The sequence below is a fragment of the Dermacentor silvarum genome, chromosome 1, assembly GCF_013339745.2.
Source record: "Dermacentor silvarum isolate Dsil-2018 chromosome 1, BIME_Dsil_1.4, whole genome shotgun sequence".
Lineage (NCBI taxonomy): Eukaryota > Metazoa > Arthropoda > Arachnida > Ixodida > Ixodidae > Dermacentor > Dermacentor silvarum.
In genome coordinates this window covers 133,364,391-133,385,302 of record NC_051154.1, presented here as the reverse complement: position 1 = coordinate 133,385,302, position 20,912 = coordinate 133,364,391, and the positions used below count along the sequence as shown (strand labels likewise).

The window sequence follows — 20,912 nt, the reverse complement described above, 5'->3', positions numbered from 1 at the left end:
ACGGCCGCTGCGAGATGCCACGACGCGCCCGCTCGCTATCGAAAAGCCCTTGAAACTTTGTGCTCGGATGGGGCTCCTTGCGTTATGTGACTTCAAGTGCAGAAGCGTTACCACGAAATCCAGCCCGATTTCGCAATGTTCGTGCCGAAATGTATTTTCGAGCATGAAAAAGACATTGTAGACAAAATCCTGAATGATTGCCAGCGCCAATGGTTGTCTTGGGGGGCACCAGGAAAAAATTCCGGGGGGGGGGGGGGGGGGGCTGAGGCCCCATCAGCCCCCCCTCCCCCTGGCTATGCCCCTGGTCACGTGACTGAATGAAGCGCCAGTCCTCGTCCGACAGTCGTGTCGCACGTTGTGTCACGCTGCTCTTTGGTGTGCCTTTGTTTTTTCTCACTCGCGTACTACCGCCTTCATCTCAGAGTTCTTGGTCTCGTGGTGCCGTGACCTCCGCGGCTATGTCAAGGAAGCGCGAAGCGCTGACTTTGGGGAAAAAAAAATTTATTTAAAAAAATAATTGTTTACGGACATAGAAGAAAAGAAAGTTCAGCGAAAACTGACGAGCTCTTTTAAGGTTGCCGAATAAGAGCTAGTGTGTTGGCTGCGGTTCGTGTGATATCAAGTTATGCTGCTCCGCATAACGCGCGTGTTATGCGGAGCAGTATCATTCGACGCCACAGTAAGTGTTGCTAGCAAGTTTGTCACCAAGTAAGGCTGTTTTCTTACTTTTTGGAGCTTACTTTGGATAATACGATTTTTGGATGATACGTTTCATTTTCCGGTTTCCGCGAAGATCGTATCAGTGAGATTCTACTTTATTTTTTTTACATTTTAGATTAATATTTATCAAGTTTAATTAGCTAACCTTAAATTAACTTACTTATTTGATTAGTCATCAGTACAAAAGTAGTGGAGTATGTTGAGAAATTGCCAATAACAACATTTAGCCCCTTAACTGCCATGAGAAATTTAAAAAATTGATCGAAAGTGCACATTTTTTAAACCTGCATTTAATTTGCTATTTATTTTTAACATTGATGACACCAGGATTGCTTATAGTACCTTTAATGCTTTTGTTGAAACATATAGCAAAAGACTATGTAATAATTATGTGTCAAAATTACAAAGTAGTGTAACCTTTGCCATGACAAGTTAAATCGTTATCAGCAGTTAAAGGGTTAAAGTAATTGAGGTCTTGTAAGGTCTTTTTTTTTCACAAAAAAAAGAAAGCCTGCAAAATCAACAAAATACCACGTCACAGTGTGTCCATGTACTAGGATATTGCAGTGTTCTCGAATGCAAACCTCATCAATTACAGGCCTAGCTTATCACACTGGGAACAAGCGGCAGCACTTTCCCCAGCGCGTCAGTAGCTTTCGGCATGCATCTTCGATCCTTATCAAAGGTGAAGCCCTGGCTTTGAATGCACATAAGACGCACAGTGTACTAGATGATGACGTGTACGTTTGAGACCGCTGCTATTGCTGGCACAGACGCACTGTCACTTGATATATTAAACATTTTGCGGGCTTTCTTTTTTCATTGGAAGAAAGGACCACAAAAGACCTAGGTTGCTTTAAACACTGTTATCAGTAATTTCTTGACATCCTCCATAACTTTTGCATTGATGCCTTATTGATAGGGCAAGTTAATGAAATGTTACATAAATAAACTTAATTACAAATAAAAAAAATATTCATGACTGGTCTGAACATTTATAAAAAGGCATTGGGCACCAGTCGCATAGCCCCCTCTGTTACTTTTTAATTATTGGCATTTAGTTACGACAGATAGTATAAAAAAAGAACACCTCTGCTGCATTTTTGGATATGTTGTTGTGTGCAAGATTGATTTAATTTTCTTTGACTATTGTGCCATGCCCTTGATATAAGTGTTCTTGCTTTGCACTGTGTGAATAAAGTAGTCTTACATTTATAATTGTGTAAAAGATTTGCCTGTTAGACTAGCTTGTGTGGCCCCTATTAAACTTCCACATGCATTAATGAGGACACTTATTGGCCTAATACACCTAAACTCATCTCTCATTACTACAAACACTTTGGATCCCTTCCAAAACTGTCTGTAAAGCAAATTGTTTATAATAACAAGTTTTAATAAAAATATAACTAGACTTTATTTATTAAAAAACATTGTAATGATAACCTTTTTGTTTAATGTGGTGTGCAGTAAAATTAAACCTGTTGTAACTTGCAATGGCAACATGAAGCAACTGTGTCACTGTGTTGGCTTAGTGCTGAACATGAGAATGCAATTTCTATTCCTGGCTACGGCAGCCAAATTTTGATGATGGCAGAATGAAAGAATACTTGTGTACTCAAATTTATTTGCATGTCAAAGAGCTCCAAGTGGTCAAAATTAATCCAGAGCCCTTCACTGCGGCACCACCGTAGTGGCTTTGGCGTTTCGCTCTTAAGCCTGAGGATGCGGGATTGTATCTCGGCTGCAGTGGCCGCATTTTCATGGGGGCGAAATGCATAAATGCCTGTGTACCATGCACTGGGTGCACGTTAATGAATGCCAGGTGGTCAAAATTAATTCCCAGCCCCCCCAATACAGCGTGCCTCGTAATCATATCATGGTTTTGGTACATAAAACCCCAGAATCAAATTTTTTTCATTTTTCACTGTGACATTATAGCCTAAGTGTTGCTTTGGGAGGTCAATCAATCAATCATACAAATGAAATCCTCCTTGTTGTCATTATCTTGCAACTGATACTAAAAACTGAACAAAAACTGAAATGTGAATTGATAAGTGTGGTGGCTGACTTTGCAGTGAGTGAATTCCCCATGATGGACTCTTCATTGCATTTAAAGCTACACATTTCAAGGGGAAAAAAATAATTATCTATGGAATCTAACATCTCAAAGCAACCCGCAGGCTATGAGAGATGTTGTGTGAGGCTCTGCATTAATTTTGACTTTCTCAAGTTCTGTAAAGTGCACCCAAAGCATGCTACATGAGCATTTTTGCATTTCACCCTCGTCGGAATGCGACCACCACAGCCAGACTGTTGTAGTCACTGAGCCACCACGACAGGTACTTCTGGGAAGGTAACTGCATTCCAGACATGGTCCGGTGAATTGTGTGGTTTAAAAACAGTAGTAATTATACCCTTGCATGTCAGCTGTCTGTGGGCATGCGATTTGCAGTTTTACAGCAACACGATTCCTGCATCAACCTATCTCTATTAAACCACACAGTACATCCAGCCATTGTCTTATCCACACTCAGAATTTAAACTAATCGGTGCGCTTTTAGGCACTCCATTGTGTTCAGCCATACCAGCTGCTGTGGAGGGCAGGTGAGGATGCTGAGCTACCTGTTAGCATAGCTGAATGATTCAGTGAAATGTTGTGCCGAGAGCAAAAGGGCCTAGCTCAACAATGGCATCAACATTATCACATACATGAGATGAGATTTTCTCTTCCTGCAGCTTCCCAGTTAATATGCTAGAGAGTTAGTGAATCTCTGTTTTTGTACTCCCACAGTGCAAAAATATGAAATAAAAACATGCAAGCGTGTAATATACACCATACGTGCATTGTAAAAAAATTCAGTAGCTAGGTTGGAACAAATCTGAAAACCAGGCACAGATCTGCACAGACAACAGCAGTATTATAGATATCTTATACATGCAGCAAAAGTTGCACGAACTGCTGTGGCACGCAGGGACATATTCTCTGTGGAAACTGCAGCTAAGACGAGCAAAGCTTAGCCATTTTCTTGACTTGGTGCAGACATGGTCGGTAGGCATTAGAGTTTGGTCTGCCCTCGGAATTGCACGGCGCCACTGCTCTGGACGACCGCTGTCGGATGGCACTTTGAGTAAAGGCACATGCTCCGCACAAGTCCGGTATCTAGAATTGCAGTTCGAAACAAAGACTTTCTACTCATTGCAAACACCCCTTAGAAAGCTGCTGCCACCTTTGTCGAAGGCCCGTAGCGACAATACCCAAGCACAAGATCATGAAACGCACGCGAACAGAAAGCGTGCCTTCAAAACAGTGCGGCGGTACATGCAAGCACAAAGACACAGCAGCGGCAGCACGCGCCTTGCCGCTAAGACTAGGACCGCATTCCGCAGCGCCTTCTACGACGGCGCCAGCCGAGCTGTAACCGAGCCGAACATAATCTGGCCGCTAGCGGATGGCGCTTTCATGGCGCATTCACGCGCATTGGAGGAGAGTGTCAGCACCTCTCTTTATTGTTCTTACACCGTGGTTGCAACTGTAAGCCAGTGTGTAAATAAAAAAAAGAAAGCTTCTTGTGCTGCTGCCTTGGTATGTGCAGTTATCCGTAAACATAAATAAATGACACTGGGATACTCGCATGTAACATCGTTTATTAGTTTGTTGGTGCATGGTTCAATCTTTGCACAGCAGTAAACCATACAAGGAGTAAGTCTTTGTGAAGTTTTGTGTAGCTGCAATTTATCTTGTAGTACACATTATACAGAAAAAACAATTGTGGCATCTTTAAAAATATTTTGTCATTCTTTTTCATTTTTGATTGGTTTAGGAAAGCACATTATTAAAATAAATGTTTTCTTTGTGATAAATTAGCTAGTCTTACAGTAACAAAATACTAAAGGACAAGAAAAGAGATGATGGCTTCAATACGCTGTCCACATTCTGTATAGTCACAAGATGCCACTGTTTACCGCTAAAACTTTCTGAAAATATGTGGTGGTGCATTTTATTTGAGGTAAGCTACAACATGCACAACTCTTTGCAATGACCAGAGAGGGAGCTGGCTGTGCAGATATATGTGCATCCCTCTCATAAATGCCAAAAATGTTATTTTACAGAGCTTTTTATGATTATGCCAGTAGTTTTGAATACCAGGAGATCCAAATTTCACACATTAGAGAGTACTTATGGGTATGATAGGATTACGCTGAAGTAATTGTTCAACATGGTATCCTAAACATGTTTCAAGAGGGATGTCACACCATAATACTTTTCTTGTTGGCAATACATACACTTAAACTGGAACACACACACACTCACATCTGTTCTTCTATGGGGCAACATCAGTTATGACACCAGCAAGTCATAATACAGTCTTCTTGGTGTAAGGGGCCTGGCTGTATTTCCATCGCAAGCCAGGCGAAGTTAACATTCACACAGAAGCAGAAAAGCATCGGGATGGTACACATGCACGCATACACCGTGTTTTAACATAGGAACACTTTTTTTTTAGCTTTATGTTACAGTGCACATTTACTGTGGTGTTGACTCCATGATCATCATCTTTGGCGAGTCCACACCTTCACATTGTGCAGCAGAGTTCTGCCCAGCTGCTGGCATTGCCTCAAGAGGCGTCACTCTTAAACGTGCTGGCAACACTGCTGCCAGCTCTGGCAGTGATGAAGTTCTCCTTAGAAGTGGCTGTGTGTCCTTTGAGACGGTCATTTCAGTTGCTTGTAAATCAGCACTTGGTTGTTTAGAAGCCGAATTGCTGAAAGTGGGACGTCTTGGACCTTGTGGCTGGTTTGTCTTCAGTGATTCAAGTGGTGGTTTAACCCAAGCCTTTGCAGTAGTTTCAGATGTAGCTCTGTCACTGCTGTAATGTGCAGTCTCTCTTTTTGCTGTTGATTTCTCAGGCGACCGTACAGCTGGCTCCAGGCTTGTGGCTGGTGTATTGCCACTGCCATGACTGAGGTGTCGATATTTGGCAGTTGAGTGCAGCAGGTAGCGTGCTTTTGTTCTTGAAGGAGTTGCACAGGAGCATGCCCCTGCACACTGGCATTGTGCCTGAGACGGAGACTTGGGACTCGCCTGGTCCCTCGCTGGACTAGAGAGGCTGCCATGTGACTCGGCACTGGTTGTAGGTGCACGTCGATCAAGAAGTGTGTGCATGAGGCCACCACTTGCAAGCAGGCTGCTGCTGCCACTGCTGCTGCCAGTGCTGTGTCCTGCTGGGACTGATCCGTGCCGATGCCTGGATGACTGGCCACGACTAGAAGGCTCGCAACGCAAGCCCAGCTGCTTAGGATCGACAGATGTTGACTTGTGTCTACGCTGGGGACCACGCTCAAACACGGTCACAGGGGGCAGTATAACTCTGAGCAGGTGGGTTGCCTTGGATGAAGAGGATGACCGTCGCCGGTCACTAGAGGAGCTGCTTCCCTGTCGAGAGGGGTTCTGCAGCTCATCCGGTATATAGGCTGCATTCTCGACACCTCCTCCCAGGCGATGAGAGGGGGCACTCGCGCTTGCACTGTGGTGGCTAGGGTTAGGGTTTGAGCTGATGGCAGCTGCAGAATGAACTTGGACAATTGCATTGTAAGCTGGGGGTGGTGGCATGTAGAACTTGATCACATCTTCATAGGATGGTGGCGGGTCGTAAAGTGGAGGCTCACTGAGGCCAAAAGGGTGCCTTCCATGACCGATAGACCCTGTGTCACTGTCTGCAAAGAACAAATGCTGGATATCAGTTTTATCTCCGTTACTGTACAGCACTCCACAGGTCTCTTAAACGGCCTTGTCTATGCCTTACTCAAGTTGGGAATCGAACAGAAAACATAGCATATCATACATCTAATGATGAAATTTTATGATAGAGTGACTATACTACTAGCTGTAGTCATACTTACACATAATGGAGCATAATTCTTGACATAATTATTTCATTTCTTTGCAATTGCAAGGAAACAGGTGCATATTGTATATAAACAGTGCTAGGATGATGACAAAGAGAAGAACAAACACACACAAGCACTAAGCTGCCATTTTATGTCAAGGTACATGCACACTATGTAACAAATGTTTATGAGGCTAAGCAGCACAAGTTACAAAACATATGCTGTGAAACTGACACCTTTTACACAGATTTGAAGAGGGCATGGCTGCATCTGTTGCATCGTTGCAGCAATTATGTGGAGTTAACCCAGAAAACCAACAGCTGCATAATGTAGGCAGGGTCAAATTTTATAGACGGCTGTGTTGAATTTTTAGTTTACTATGCCTTTAGTCTCATCTAATAATAACCTGGTTGTAGCAAAAAAAGATACTGCAAATCGTACTGTACCAAAGACCTCAATGCAGAAAAATGCACTTAAAAGAAGAAATAGTACAAACAAAGAAAAATTTTAAAAAATATGGCATAGTAACCATTCTAGCTTTCTCGTTCATCAACATCAGCAACAGCATCAGCAGCAGCCTATTTATGTCCACAGCAGGATAAAGGCCTCTCTCAGCAAACTACAGTTACCCCTGTCTTGCGTAAGCTCCACAATACACCATTAAATTTCCTCATCTCATCACACTACCTGATGCTCTGCCAGCCTCAACAGTATTTCCTTTCGCTTGGCACCAATTCCGTTACTTGTTATCTGCTATATGCATTGCATGACTAGTCCAACTCCATTTTGCAGCGAAGCTGTATATGGCTAGTGTTCCATGTACTTTTCGTGTTTGTGCGTCACCAATAAAAAGGTGAGCCTGGGCCAATCCCGGAGATAGAGAAATACCGGGCCGACCCGCAGCCGAGGTGAAGCAGGCTTCAAGCATTCTGCCCCTAGTAATAATAATAAATGAAATAAATAAATCAAGATGCATTGTTTCAAGTCGATGGGTATACTGGAATCATTTGTGAACAGAACATGGACTCGCGAGTCGGAGGCGTTGCCATATATGCAAAGGACAAAATGTATGTACCACCATACACCCTTCACTCGCAATAGGACAATGCCACCGACTGTGGGGATGTCTCTGCCATACAAATGAAAGATGGAATTGTTATATCCAATGTGTATATATCTCCAGGCACATCCAAATGTGATATCGAGAAGTTCATGACCGTGCACTTAGCATGGGTTAGCCGTGATGACACAATCCCCATGATCATCATTGGAGACTTCCATATGGACATTTCAAAGCCAGACAAGAAATGGTTCACTAAGTTTGTGCTAGAAGAGTTTGGTTTGAAGTGCCACACCAATCCAACTCACTCAACTACTCGGCAACGGTCAGTTATAGATTTAACTTAGGCCAAGAATCTGTCTAAGGTTGTAACTGAACCAATCAGTGTATACTGCACACAAAGCTATCGTCAGCTATCATCAGCTTCGCTGGTCATCCACCTTCACAGAGTAGAATGGCTCCTCAATGTTTTTCCCCTTTTCATCTTGGCTAGAATGTGTTACCTGCATTTGCTCTCTAGTGCATACTGCTCTTTTCCTGTCTCTTAATGTTACACTTACCATTTTTCATTCCATTGCTTGTTTTGCTGTCCTTAGTTTCTTTTCAACTTTGGTGTGTGATCCTCAAAGTTTCAGCCCCATAATTTAGCAATAGTAGAATGCACCGATTGTCTACTTTTTTTTTTCTCAATGTTAATGGTAAGCTGCTGATCATGATTTGGGAGTGCTTGCCATATACACTCCAAACAATTTTTATTCATCTGGAAATTTCTTCATAACCTGGGGCCCCTGGGACTGCTTAGTACTGGAGCAAAGCTTCAAAAGGCCAACTACTAATCACAAACTCTTGTTAACTTGCCAGGCTGTTATGTTAATTCTCAGACTTGGACTTTGACTCGGACTTAATTCTTGACTTGGACTTGTGGGGATCGAGGTGCCTTCCCGCGCCTCGCCCCCAGCTCGCGTGGCGCTTAGCTCGATCTCCAGGGACCGCCGCCATAACGGCAACATGGCGGACATGGCAAGTGCACTGGACCCTACTTTACCGCGCAAACCGTGCTTCCCCCCCCCCCCCCCCCGGGATTGGATTTGCCCCAAAAGAATACGTCACCGGAACGCGCCCTGATTGGCCTCTTGCGCGGCGGCCCCCGGGCACCCTCACCACCCGAGCTCTTGTTCGCTGAGCGCTTCCTCGCCGCGGCAGATGCTCTGGTCTTTATTCTATGGGCCCTATAGTTGGTCTTTATTCTATGGGCCCGCAACGAGGAGGTTACATGAGACCTTTGTTCTCGCGACTCCTCGTTCTCGCGCTTGGCGGACCGCTACCCGCTTAGCCCTAGCGCAGCGGGCGCGCATACTCGATCGGTCTTGTGGCGAGCCTTGGCCCGTAAGCGCCGCGACTGTCGCACTGTGCTATATCTTGGGTAAATAAACCCGTGTTTGTTGGCGATCTTACTCCGGAGCCTTCTCTGCGCCGTGTCGGAGAGTCGACAAACCCTGCCATAGCGCCTTTGTGCGTTGCGGAGTGGAGGAGTGTTGTGCCCTTTCCTGACCGTCGCTCGTAGGGTAAGCCTTGTGCAAAGCCATCTCCACAGACTTTGCTGGTTCTGGTTTTGAATAATTTTTGTAAGTCATCTCCAGAATAGCTGAACGGGATGTCATCTATAAACTACAGGTCGTCCAGATATTCTCCAATAATTTTTATGCCTATTCTTTCTCAATCTAACATTTCGAATACTTCTTATAAGTATGCAGTAAATAGCATTGGAGAGATTGTGTCTGCTTGCCTGATGCCCTTCTTAATCAGTATTTTTAAGTTTTCTTGTGAAGTATCATGGTAGCTTTGGAATTCCTGTAGATGTCACCTAAGATGCTGACTTATTCTTTCTTTACTTCTTGATTACTTAAACAATTCCTCTTTGACTGCTTGTACAGTTGAAACTCATTTTAATGAAGTCGCATCTAGCCCCAAAATTCCTTTGTTATATCCAATATTTGTTATAAGCATACATGCTGACAGCAGAGGAAAAATTTTTGGAAATTTTCTTATAACTTCGTTATATCCAATAATGCATTATATCTGTGTTCGTTATGTTGAGGTTTGTATCTGTAGCAAATATAACACCTTTTTGTAGTCTGTGAAGGCCATATGGAGGCATTGGTTATATTCCACAGACAACCTCACAATATGTAAAGGTCCTCCATTTCATCAAGCATTGATCTTGATGCAAAGCAAGATTTTGCAAATGATAGCTCTGTAGAAAATTCTTTTTTGAAGCTGCTGCATAAGGAATTTATTTTATGCTTGAAAATTACACAACAGAAAAGTCACAGGCCTGCGCGGCACATGCAGCACAGTCACAGCGTAAGCTGGTTGAGCGGCGCAAGAGTAGCTCCAATTTCGGCACCACGCAGAACAAGGTCTTCGCGGCAAAGTGTCTTTGCCTCGATTTTGACGAGAACGATCTGAACTGTCCGCCTGGCGACGGCGAGCTGTGGTTGTAATGCTCTCTGCACAGCAGTCTGCTGAGCCCGATGATGCCTGGTTGTAGCCGCGCTTCTTCAGCAGCTCTGTAGCTTCTTCAGCAACGGTTCGTACCTTGCGAGGAGACACCATAACGTGTACCGAAGAGGTACCCAGAATACGTGGTGCACATCTGACATCGGGATAGCATTCATTGGGTGCCTCGTCTGAATCGCATCTCGTCACACGCGGCGGTTGCAGGCACGTTAACTAGATGGCGCCACCATACTGTCGGAGGCTCGGGTTGTCTGCGTGCCTGCCTAGGCGTGCCGGCGCATAGGCGCAGGGCGCGTATAAAGGGAATGTTTCTTCTGCCTGATAGTAAGCGCTTGCGTGGCTCAGTGGTAAAGTATCCGTCTCCCACACAGCGGGCCTGGGTTCAATCCCGGCGGAGAGCGGGTCACATTTCCCGCGATAGCGGCTATGGGGCAGCGGCGGCGGCATCATCGCGACCAGAAACGGCTATTGGAATGAGCCCATAACAGCTTACACTGTAAAATGTTAGGAATCCTCTATTTAGTACAATGGATTGACGTTAATGAAGTAAGATACATGTTTTCTCTAAGCTCTTACGAGGGTGATTCAGAAAGTAACGCCTCCAAGCCCACTACTTTGCCAATAGTACTACAAACATTTTCAACTCTTTATCATTAATGCACTGATGTTTAAGCTATAGAATGTCACTTGCCTCACTTTCCTATCTCTTCACGTTCCAGAGTAATCGAGCAATCCATGGCATCCAGTGGTGACTTCCTGTTGAAACAGCGGGCTCTAATTGAATTTCAGACTGCGGAAGCTTGTGCGCCCATCAACATTTGTTTTGTTTCAACCGGACGTCACCACTGGATGCCATGGATTGCTCGATTACTCTAGAACGAGATGAGATAGGAAGGCGAGGAAAGTGACATTCTATAGCTTAAACATCAGTGCATTAATGATAAAGAGTTCAAAATGTTTGCAGTACTATTGGCAAAGTAGTGGGCTTGGGGACATTACTTTCTTAATCGCTCTCATATTTATAGCCTTGATTTATAACCTTTCCATGTAAGATCCCAACGTATGTTACAGAAACCATATAATAACGGCACAAAACCCTGATTCATGCAGGAAAAGCTTTCTTAAGAGGAGGTGCAGGTCGAAAACCTTCATTTTTCTTTTAAAAGAATTTTTTTAGATTTTGATTGCAAAATTTGGTTTCAACATTTCGTTTTCATGCATTAAAAAAATCAAGGCACCTTTTCAACCAGATTACTGCAAAAAAAAAAAAAGGTGTTCTAATGAAGGGTGGTATCCCCCCCCCTGTAGGAGCTTCATTTTTTCAATTCATGCTGTACTGATGAAGCTCACAAGTTTAGCTCAGATGGTGACATTTCCTGGTGTAACAACAAGCGAGCACTAGCCCTCACTGAGTTGGCACCAGCTCATTCTCCACTTTTCACCAGTGCTCAAGCGAAGTCTATGCGTCCTACATATGAGATGCTGACAAGCAAGAAGCTGTTGTTTTGCTGTATTCAGGGCAAACCCGAAAATGCAACTGAGTCTCTCAACAGCAACATTTGGTTGCTGTGCCCCAAAACAAGATCTGCTTCACACACTGATGTGGAGGAAGCCACTTCTATAGCCATACTGTGGTTGAACAAAGGCCACAAAGGCTTTGAGGAAGTGCTACAGGAGCAGGGCATCCTTCCAACTCAGGAGCTGATTGCTCTGAGCTACCAGAGAGATCAAAAAAGAATCAAAATAATCTCTGGAACACAAACAGCTGAAGCTTAGTCTTGTCGTTGCAATGTAGTGAAGAAAGGCGAGCTGCAGCAGGAAGCTCGCAAGGATTCTGAGGGCACTAACTGTGCAGCAGGAGAATGTTGAAGTTTTACACTTCTTCCGGAAAGATTGGTCTGCATTCTGGCCAAATTTCATGCAAATTGATCGTCTGCAATTGTAATAAGCATGTTTTAAAACTTTCAACTTCGTTTGTCTTTTCTTTTTTTCGATCTTACGCTGTCTTTACTACTTGCGCACAAAAGTCCTTGTACAGTCGACTTCCGGTAACTCGACCCTGATGGAACTGACCAAATTGATCGAATTATCCAGCGGCTCGAATTAAACAAGGCAGAAAAATGCCAAAACACACCACTGATTCATTTGGCAGTAGTTGCCCGATTCTAACGTGCCCCCGAACCAAACGCGCGCCTTTCTGGACACTTTCTGTTTCCAAAGCAGAATATTAACGTAGAAATGACATTAAAGCTCCTATACAATGTATAAATATAATGCGCACGCAATTTTTCAGCAAGAAATATTGTTGCACAATGGCGGCGGATTTCTTAAAGTACCCGCCGTGGTTGCTTAGTGGCTATGGTGTTGGACTGCTAAGCACAAGGTCGTGGCCGCATTTCGATGGGGGCGAAACGCAAAAACATCCGTATACTTAAATTAAGGTGCACTTTAAAAGACACCAGGTGGTCGAAATTATTCCGGAGTCCCCCACTACGGCGTGCCTTATAACCAGATCTTGGTTTTGGCATGTAAAACCCCGTAATTAAATTTTAAATTTAATTTCCTAAAATCAGCTTCGCCACACGGTTTCTTAAAGTTAGCTTCGCCGTAATACGGCCGTGTTTGCGGTAAAGCCTACAAACATTGCAAAGGCGGTTTTGGTTTCTTGTGCAATTGCACTGTGCAGGCAATTTTTTTTTTTTTTTTTGGCACGTGTTAAAATCAGATAAATACCGTAATCATACATTGTGAGCTACGGTTATTGCTCGAAAATCTTCCTAGGGCGGGCCGAAAAAGGGCGTTTTTGACGAGCGATGACATGTGTTCAACGCATTCACTGTCCCCTAAGCTACGCCAAGACACTAATGAGGTCACTATCGGGGTCACCATTGGGGTCAGGCGCGTGCATGCTGAGTGGTCAAGTTCGAATTATCCTGTGAAGGTTAATTTTAGGATCAAAATAATGAAAGTTTGGGCTCGTAGAAATGCACAAGTGCCGGCCGAGACCTTCGGCCGGGATCGAAGTAACTGAAAAATCGAATTAACCGGAGTCGAATTAACAGACGTCTATTAATGTGACTCAATTTCAGCCAAATTTTACATGCACAAGGATGTGTAGAATGCAAGTATTTAGGCTTTATTGTAATTTGCAGCCAGTGGCGCACCGCCGGGGGGGGGGGGGGGTCGGATGTTGTACCCCCCCCCCCCCACACACACATCCAGCCCCATCAGTCCAACGTGTACCTTCAGTGCTCTATGCACATTGTCATTACAATTCAGGAGGTGGCTTGAGGTCGAATCTTCCTGATTAACAAAAGCACTCTATCATTCTCTTGTATTTATTAATTCACTCTATTACTTTACGTAAAACACTGAAGAAGTAAACATCGTCATCATCCTTGGTGTCATTATTATTCGAATTATTAGGCATTTTATTTGCTGTTGGATTCCTCTGGCTAAAGTACGGAAATTGCATATTATGCAAAGTGCTTGCTTCCCCCCCCCCCCCCCCGCCCACACACACACACACAAAAATTCAACCCCCCCTGGCAGAGATCCTGGGTGCGCTACTGTTTGCAGCCATCTTGGTCTTGTGCTTTTTAGGAAACCAATCATCAATGTTGCACCCATCGTGGTGGCGTAGTAGCTATGGCGTTGCGCTTCCCGAGGACACGGGATGGAATCCTGGCCGCAGCGGCCGCATTTCAATGGGGGCAAAATGCAAGAACGCCCGTGTACCCCAAGTAGTCAAAATTAATCTGGAGTCCCTCAGTACGGCGTGCTTCATAATCATATCGTGGTTTTGGCACGTAAAACCCCTGAATTTAATTTTTTTAATCATTAATGTTTTTGATAACTATAACGAGATTAAAAATTTTTTTTTTGAATGATAAAGCTAAAAGAAAATAATTTTTACTTGTTCATGAGTAGCAATACAGGCTATGTTCTAACACTCTCCGAGGCCTGGTTTGAAGCCCAAATCTTGCACATGAGACCCTACTTTTCTCACTTCCAGGAAGCACAGAAAAATAACTAGATAAGGTATTGAAAAACTAAAATAATATCCTAAAATAGGAGAATAAACACTGTATTGTGCATAAATTCCATCGAGTTTTCATTGTTATTAATGAAAATGGGCACTGAATACTTTTAAAAGCTATGTGCATAGTGCTGCAAAAGTGTGAAGGTCACTGCTCTTGGTTACTGAAACATTGCAGCCACTTTGTATTGGCACTGTGCTTGCCAACACTTGCCTGCAGTGAAACTGGGATTTAATCTTCTTGCTAAAGGTGACAGTAGTAGCTGCAACATACAGGACATTGAACATGCCAGTGAAGGCCTTTACACTTCTCAACAGACTATACTTGTGTGGTAATGCGAAACGTAAAACTTCCTGGCTTTGCATGTAATGGTAGGTGTGGTGTAAGGCATAGTAAAACTGTACCTTCCGTTTATTTTTTAGATACAACAAAATTATTAATAATCGCCTGTGGTGTTTATTGCAATACTTCCACTTGACTGGATTAGTTAGATTTCACCAGCAGTCGGTAATCAAAACTTTATTAATTACTTCAATTAATAACTTAATAACTAATATAACAGCTCATGTTAGAATTGCATAATTGAAACCGTTTGTTCAGGGCATTAAACTTGAATCTAGCATAACTTTTGAGCACAGTGTCAAACCGAAACTCTTATTTGCTCAGCTTACATTATGGTTCAAACCTTTCAGTTCAGTTTAAGTTCAGCTACAGAACGAAAAAAAAATAACTTCGAGATGTTTCAAACCGGTTCATTACAGTTCATAATGTTTCAATACAAAGAAATAAAATGTATCTACTATCAACCAAAAAAGTTTACGGACCAAGGGATCTGACGAAAAGCTGAATATCTCCGCAGCCTCAAAACGCAACCTGGTATTCCCATTTCCAGCCTCTACTGGTATATGTGAACAACATAGTGATGTACGGTTTTACTGGTTATTTTTAAAGGCTGCTCGGATATTTAATGTTTTCTGAGATCCCGGGGTCCTTAAACGCTCTTGGTCGATAGCACATGTGCACGAAATGATAACATTCATTGGCTAAAAAAATACAGACGTTTATCCTGGTTTCTCTCTCCTTTATTTATATTAGCACTTATGCATGGAGCCTGTCAGCGAAGTAGCCAGACATTTATTTCGGAGGGGGCGGTTCTCCGTCAACAATTACCACTCCTCCCTCTCCTTCACCTATCTCTCTCTCTCTCAATATATATATCTGGAGGTTCTATACCACGCAAAGACGGCCTCCTAGCACTCCCCAGACAAGAACGTTTTAACTCTCCGTACCGTGCCCATGGAGCATCGTTAGCTCTCTATCGATGGTTTGAAACGCCGCTTTCGAGACCTTCTGCGCCGTTCACGGACATACTGCGCTATCGGACGTAAAGGAGAACTATATTTTAGTTTTCTACGCAGTTTACTTTTTTTCCCGCGAGGCGGTGATTTTTAAACACGCTCCGAAGTTTCGCGATCGTCAAAGGGGAAGGAAAAAATGGCCACCCGCTATCGATGGTTTAAAACGCCGCTTTCGAGACCTTCCGCGCCGCTCATGGACACACTGCGCCATCAGATGTGAAAGAGGAGAAACTATATTTTGTTTTCTAAGCAGTTCGCTTTTTTCCTGCCAGGCAGTGATTTTTAAACGCGCTCCGAATTTCGCGATCGTCAAAGCAGAACGCAAAAATGTCCGGCTCCGGAAATTGCACGTGCGCTTTGGGAGATCGCAGATATCGAGATTCCGCTGCCTCTGCGGCTGATCTTATCGATACATCGAATAGCAGCGAGTCAGAGTACGCTGACTTTTCATCGGACTTTGAGTCTGAAAGCGACGACGACGCAAACCAGCCCGGAAGATAGGCGGCCGCAGCCCGGCACGCCCAACCGTAGTGCTTGCAGTTCAATTTTTGTAGCGGAATACCTGTTCAATGGAAAATTTAGATTTTTCAGAGATAGTGCCTAATAGACGGCAATACATTTTGTATATTTCATAATTTTCGTAACATCTTTTTTTCTTAGTAATACAAGCGTGTCTTTACAAACCTTGTTCAATTTTATCGCACAATCTTGATTTTAACAATTTATATCTTTTTTATGACATACATCTCGTTAATTAAACTTTTATGCGTGAAAAGTGCATTCATTTTGCTTTCTGTTTATGTATTACATAAAATATTGAGTGCAGTAGTTCCCTCAGAAAAAAAAAACATCTTCCGTAACATACAAAAAACACCCATTTCCCCCATGATAGGGAAAGAGTTGACAACGAGGATGCACGTCTTTGCATTGCCGAAAAAACACTTTGCTTAACTTCTGACAAAAGTGTTTCATTGCTAAAGTGTGCAGCCACTTCACATCAAATTATGCTATCATACTTATGATATTAAAAGAAACTAAAGATTCATTTTCGAATTGATGCATTTATATAATGTATATGTTGATGACCTTAGCTGGTACATGACTTGGAAAAACGAACAGTGCTAAAAACGGGGCCAAACAAAAACAAAACAGCGCACTATCGTGTGTCTTCTTGTTTGCATTTTGCAGCCCAGACTTGTTGCAGCCCAGGTAACATTGGAAATAATTGTTGTTTTCCAGCCAGATCTTCTAATGAGTGGTACATACATTCACGGCTACGCATGGAGGAGGGCGGGTACTATTTTGCAAGTCACCCATCAATCGCGCTTTGGGCGTTGTGGGCATGCTATATTATTCTAGATATAAAAATTCAGGACCGAAGCTTTCTGCTAAAACTTCAATAATGATGCAAGTTTCACTTACTTGCGGTGACCTGCTGTCCGACTTGTTTGAACAGATATGTTTGGGAGTAACTTGCGATCATGGTATTGTAGTCATCACGCGACACGTATTGTTGTTTCATTGCACTCTGGAATTAATGAGGCAGACAGCCGAAGCAGGGCTGCTTCCTGTTTAGAAGCTTTTGTGAAAATTACGGCATCCATAGTGCGCAGTAAAATAAAGGCCAGTAGCTCCGAGAGATTTGAAAAAGTCGTGTTTCCCGACACCTGGCTAGGATAGGCTCTCCACAGCAACCCCCGAAACTGGCTACGCCAATGGAGCCTGTTAATTTGAACACTTTTCTTGACTGTCACAGACACATTGATTCTGCATATTCAGCTTGGTGATATAAGCAGCGTTGCCGTCGGAATGACATTCTTGGCAGGATCATGTTTTATCTTGGCCCATTCAGCACAGTGGAAGAAAGTTGGATAGAAATCTTTGTAGTAAAATTGCACTGTTACTGTCTCTTTACAACTTGTCGTTAATTATGGCTCAGTCATCTGCTTAGAGTTAGACGTATGTATGACTACATTAACAGGAAGCTGTCTATGGAATCATACAACATGGAGGTTTACTGTTACTGCGACGTCAGACTATGGTATACATTCCAAGCATGGTTTCATCATCATCACCAGCAGCAGCAGCAGTCTGTTTCATGTTCACTGCAGGATGAAGGCCTCTCCGAGTGATTTTGCTTCACTTTCAGCTCCAAAATGGTGGCACACGTTTTGATTCAAGTTCAGTTCTGGTTCAGCAAAAATAGGCAATTAAGTTCCAGTTACAGTTCAACACCTAGGTTTTGAGATACCCATAATATCCAACATTAAAGTTGTGATGAAACACATTGATGTTACACCTAATTATATTCCTGAACAGCCTTCCTTGTGCACTGCGTGGCGAACATACATGGAGTGGCAGTGTATTTTGTGGCGCATTCAGGAAACATTGTACCTACGCTCAACATATTATAGGCGAATTGGCTGCTGCACCATGACAACTCAGTTCACGTTCACTGCACATGGTGTGACTGATGGCAAAGTTGTAAGGGGAAACATACCAACGTCTGCGCTGATGGTTCGTAGGGCATCCCTGCCCACCACTTCAAGTCTACGCTGTTTGTGTAGCTTGACCAGGATCATAACGGTGGTGAGAACAAACATGCCCAGTCCTGCGAGGCTGGTGATTAAGATGAGAGTGTTGGTTCCAGCAGCTGCCGAGCTTTCTTGCTTAGGGAAGTAGTAGTTCGGCGTCAAACTGCGCCACCAGTTGCTGTCCCTTGGTGTCAGGCGGCCTCCTGAACCAGGCACTGCTGTTGTTGGAAACATACACAATAATAAGTTCTGTGTTGTAAAACCTCAGTTGGCGTGTTTACACATATCAACAAGCTTTCAGGGTCATGTAGATAGAGTACATTCTGTTACAGTTTCTAATGACAGCCTACATTACATAGCACAATGTTTAAATAAGAAAACATGACAACATGAACGCTTACTTGCAACATGATGGTTTATTCTGTGATGCATATATTGCATACAGCCAACTTCTCTGAACACTCATGTTGTGCTTCTAGTGACCTTGCTTTACAAATGCAGAAAAGAAAAAAAAATCATTCATGCCTTTTATGAGATAAGACAAGTGCAGTCATTTTCACTAGAAAGCTATTGCTAAGTGTGCACAAGAAAACGAGAGGCGGTAAAGTCTGCCTATGTCAGTTTTTGTGACAGCAGTACACAAAAAGGTGTGCGGTAAAGAAGACAACATAATTTGTAGAAGCTAGTTAGAATGGTACGCATTCACCAGCAATATTGAAATAGTAGAGTTTTCTAATTGAATCAATTGTGAACATTTCGAAGAAAGTGGCTTCAAATATCAAATCAAATACTGAATGGTATTTCACTGTTTTTAAGAAGGGTGAAAAGCAGGCCAAAGGGGATTATTGGGCCAACAAATCTCATTTATGTTTGAAGTTGATTTGCAGTAAATTATATCTTCTGTCATTATATCCTTCAATGCACTGTATAATGTCACTTGTGAAGGGAATTCCTATTAACTAGACTGCTTTGAAATGAGCAATGAGTAAAGGGTGCTCACAGTAAGGGTGCTCATACACATTTTCATGGCACCATAGACACCTGCTTTTTGGACTGCAGCAGCTGTGCATGCATCTGCTTCCTTTAGCTTTTTTTCAGTTAAACCAGCAGCTGTCTGCCACAGTCCGGTCTTGAAGATGGGTCTTCATGATGGTGGCGCGGCACCCACTGAGCCTTTTATCGTTGAACATTAATTTTGTTATGCATTAATTAATGGGTTTCAAATATCAAATTCTTGGAGCATTGTGAAGTAATCATAAGGCAATCAGAACTGTGGTTTACTGTATGTTTTTTGTGATGTAAACTTCCACTATCTTTACCAAAGTACAATTGTTTAGGGCACCAAGTATATTCATATCAGAGATAAAACTTTTGAGTATCTTGCCCAGCACCATATGTCAATCCTTGTGTTGTCATTCCATTTTTCTTTTTTGTGTTCTGCTCCTCAGGGTTACGAGTGTCATAATTTATTTATTAGCCCAAGTTGGCAGCGAGGTAAAGAGTTATTTTGATGAGCGTACCATAGCAAGCAGACTCATCAGAACCATCACCGCAGTGGTTGAATCCATCACAGTGCAAGATAGATTTCAAGCACCTTCCATTTCCACATTCAAAATCTTCAGTAGATTGGCACTGTAATCCTGGAACAAAGAAAAAAGAAATTGTTTATCTTTGTTATTTATCTACAATATTGTTTATCTTTAACGTATAACACAGGTTTTTGGGGCCATATTCCTTCAATTAAGAGTCACTGCAGTTGGCCACAGACATATTATTCAGCAGATATTCTTTGTACCTTCTTTTCAGCTACTCTGGCCATTCATTAGTCCTCTAAAAATTTCTATTTTCTGAAACATTTCTGAGTGGCGTAAGTTGAATATCCACAAGGCACAAAAAGCTAACCGTGGTGTATAACATCCCAGAATGAATTCAGGTTGGGCATAATGGAGGGAAAAAAATGAAAGTTTCTTTAGATGTGCTTTTGGTATTCCATATGCTATAGGCCTTAACACCTGGAATGAGTTGCATACTATTCTGCTTAGTCAAAAGCAGAATTTTACTTCTGCTAATCAGTCAGTAGAATCTTAGCATAAATATCTTTGCTGACTTTATTTACACAAACATTGCTGCAGCAAAACAAAAGCTCCAAATTGCAAGATGCATTGCTTCACGAATTTAATTACTTTTGGAGCAGCATGGCTTCCAACAGAAACAAAGTTTGTAGGATTGCATAGTCGGTAGCACTTAATGGATGCTACACACTCTCATGAGGCATTGAGAAATTTTAGTGCACGGCTTATGTTGAAAGCTTATGCCTAATATATAACCAGATGCAATGCCATTGATTTGACTGCTGAAACTAAACTCCCTAGTTTATAATAAAGACAACTTGATAAGCATGTTTATGAGCAGGCTGAACAAATAGAAGAAAGCTGGAAAAAAAATCAGGCAAGTTTGCACTCGGTCGCGCAAAGCTTAGGCACAGCGAAGCTTACTGGCTGCTACTGCTAGGTATTAACTTGGTTGCTGCTAGGTCTTAACTTGGTTTAACTTAACTATGCATGTAGGAAGGCATTCTCGAGCGATCATTTTCGGAGGTACCTTCCCTTTCGCAACATTTCATGTGACTAGCGCTGGACGCATCGGCGCCTACGAGCGACAGCGCTCCCGGCATGCCACAAACGCAGGCAGGCTAACCAATTTTATTACAGTGCCAAGAACGCTGTTGCTCGCCGATGCCGAATGCGTTGGCGACATTTCGGGTTACTAGCGCTGGACGCATCGGCGCCTA

The 20,912-nt window shown here is 42.9% G+C and overlaps 2 protein-coding genes across 2 annotated transcripts in view; both read right to left on the bottom strand.

Moving 5' to 3' along the window:
* LOC125939922 (uncharacterized) overlaps positions 1 to 20,912 on the bottom strand; it is a 351,427-nt gene that overhangs the window by 7,510 nt on the left and 323,005 nt on the right. The gene's annotated exons all lie outside the window — the stretch shown is intronic.
* LOC119436056 (uncharacterized) overlaps positions 4,349 to 20,912 on the bottom strand; it is a 185,916-nt gene continuing 169,352 nt past the window's right edge. The window contains exons 10-12 of the mRNA XM_037702799.2: positions 19,642 to 19,761; positions 18,088 to 18,339; positions 4,349 to 6,435 (exon numbers count right to left, since the gene is read on the bottom strand). Coding sequence (XP_037558727.1) covers positions 5,246 to 6,435; positions 18,088 to 18,339; positions 19,642 to 19,761 — 1,562 coding nt within the window. The 3' untranslated portion in view covers positions 4,349 to 5,245. The remainder of the gene's footprint in view (positions 6,436 to 18,087; positions 18,340 to 19,641; positions 19,762 to 20,912) is intronic.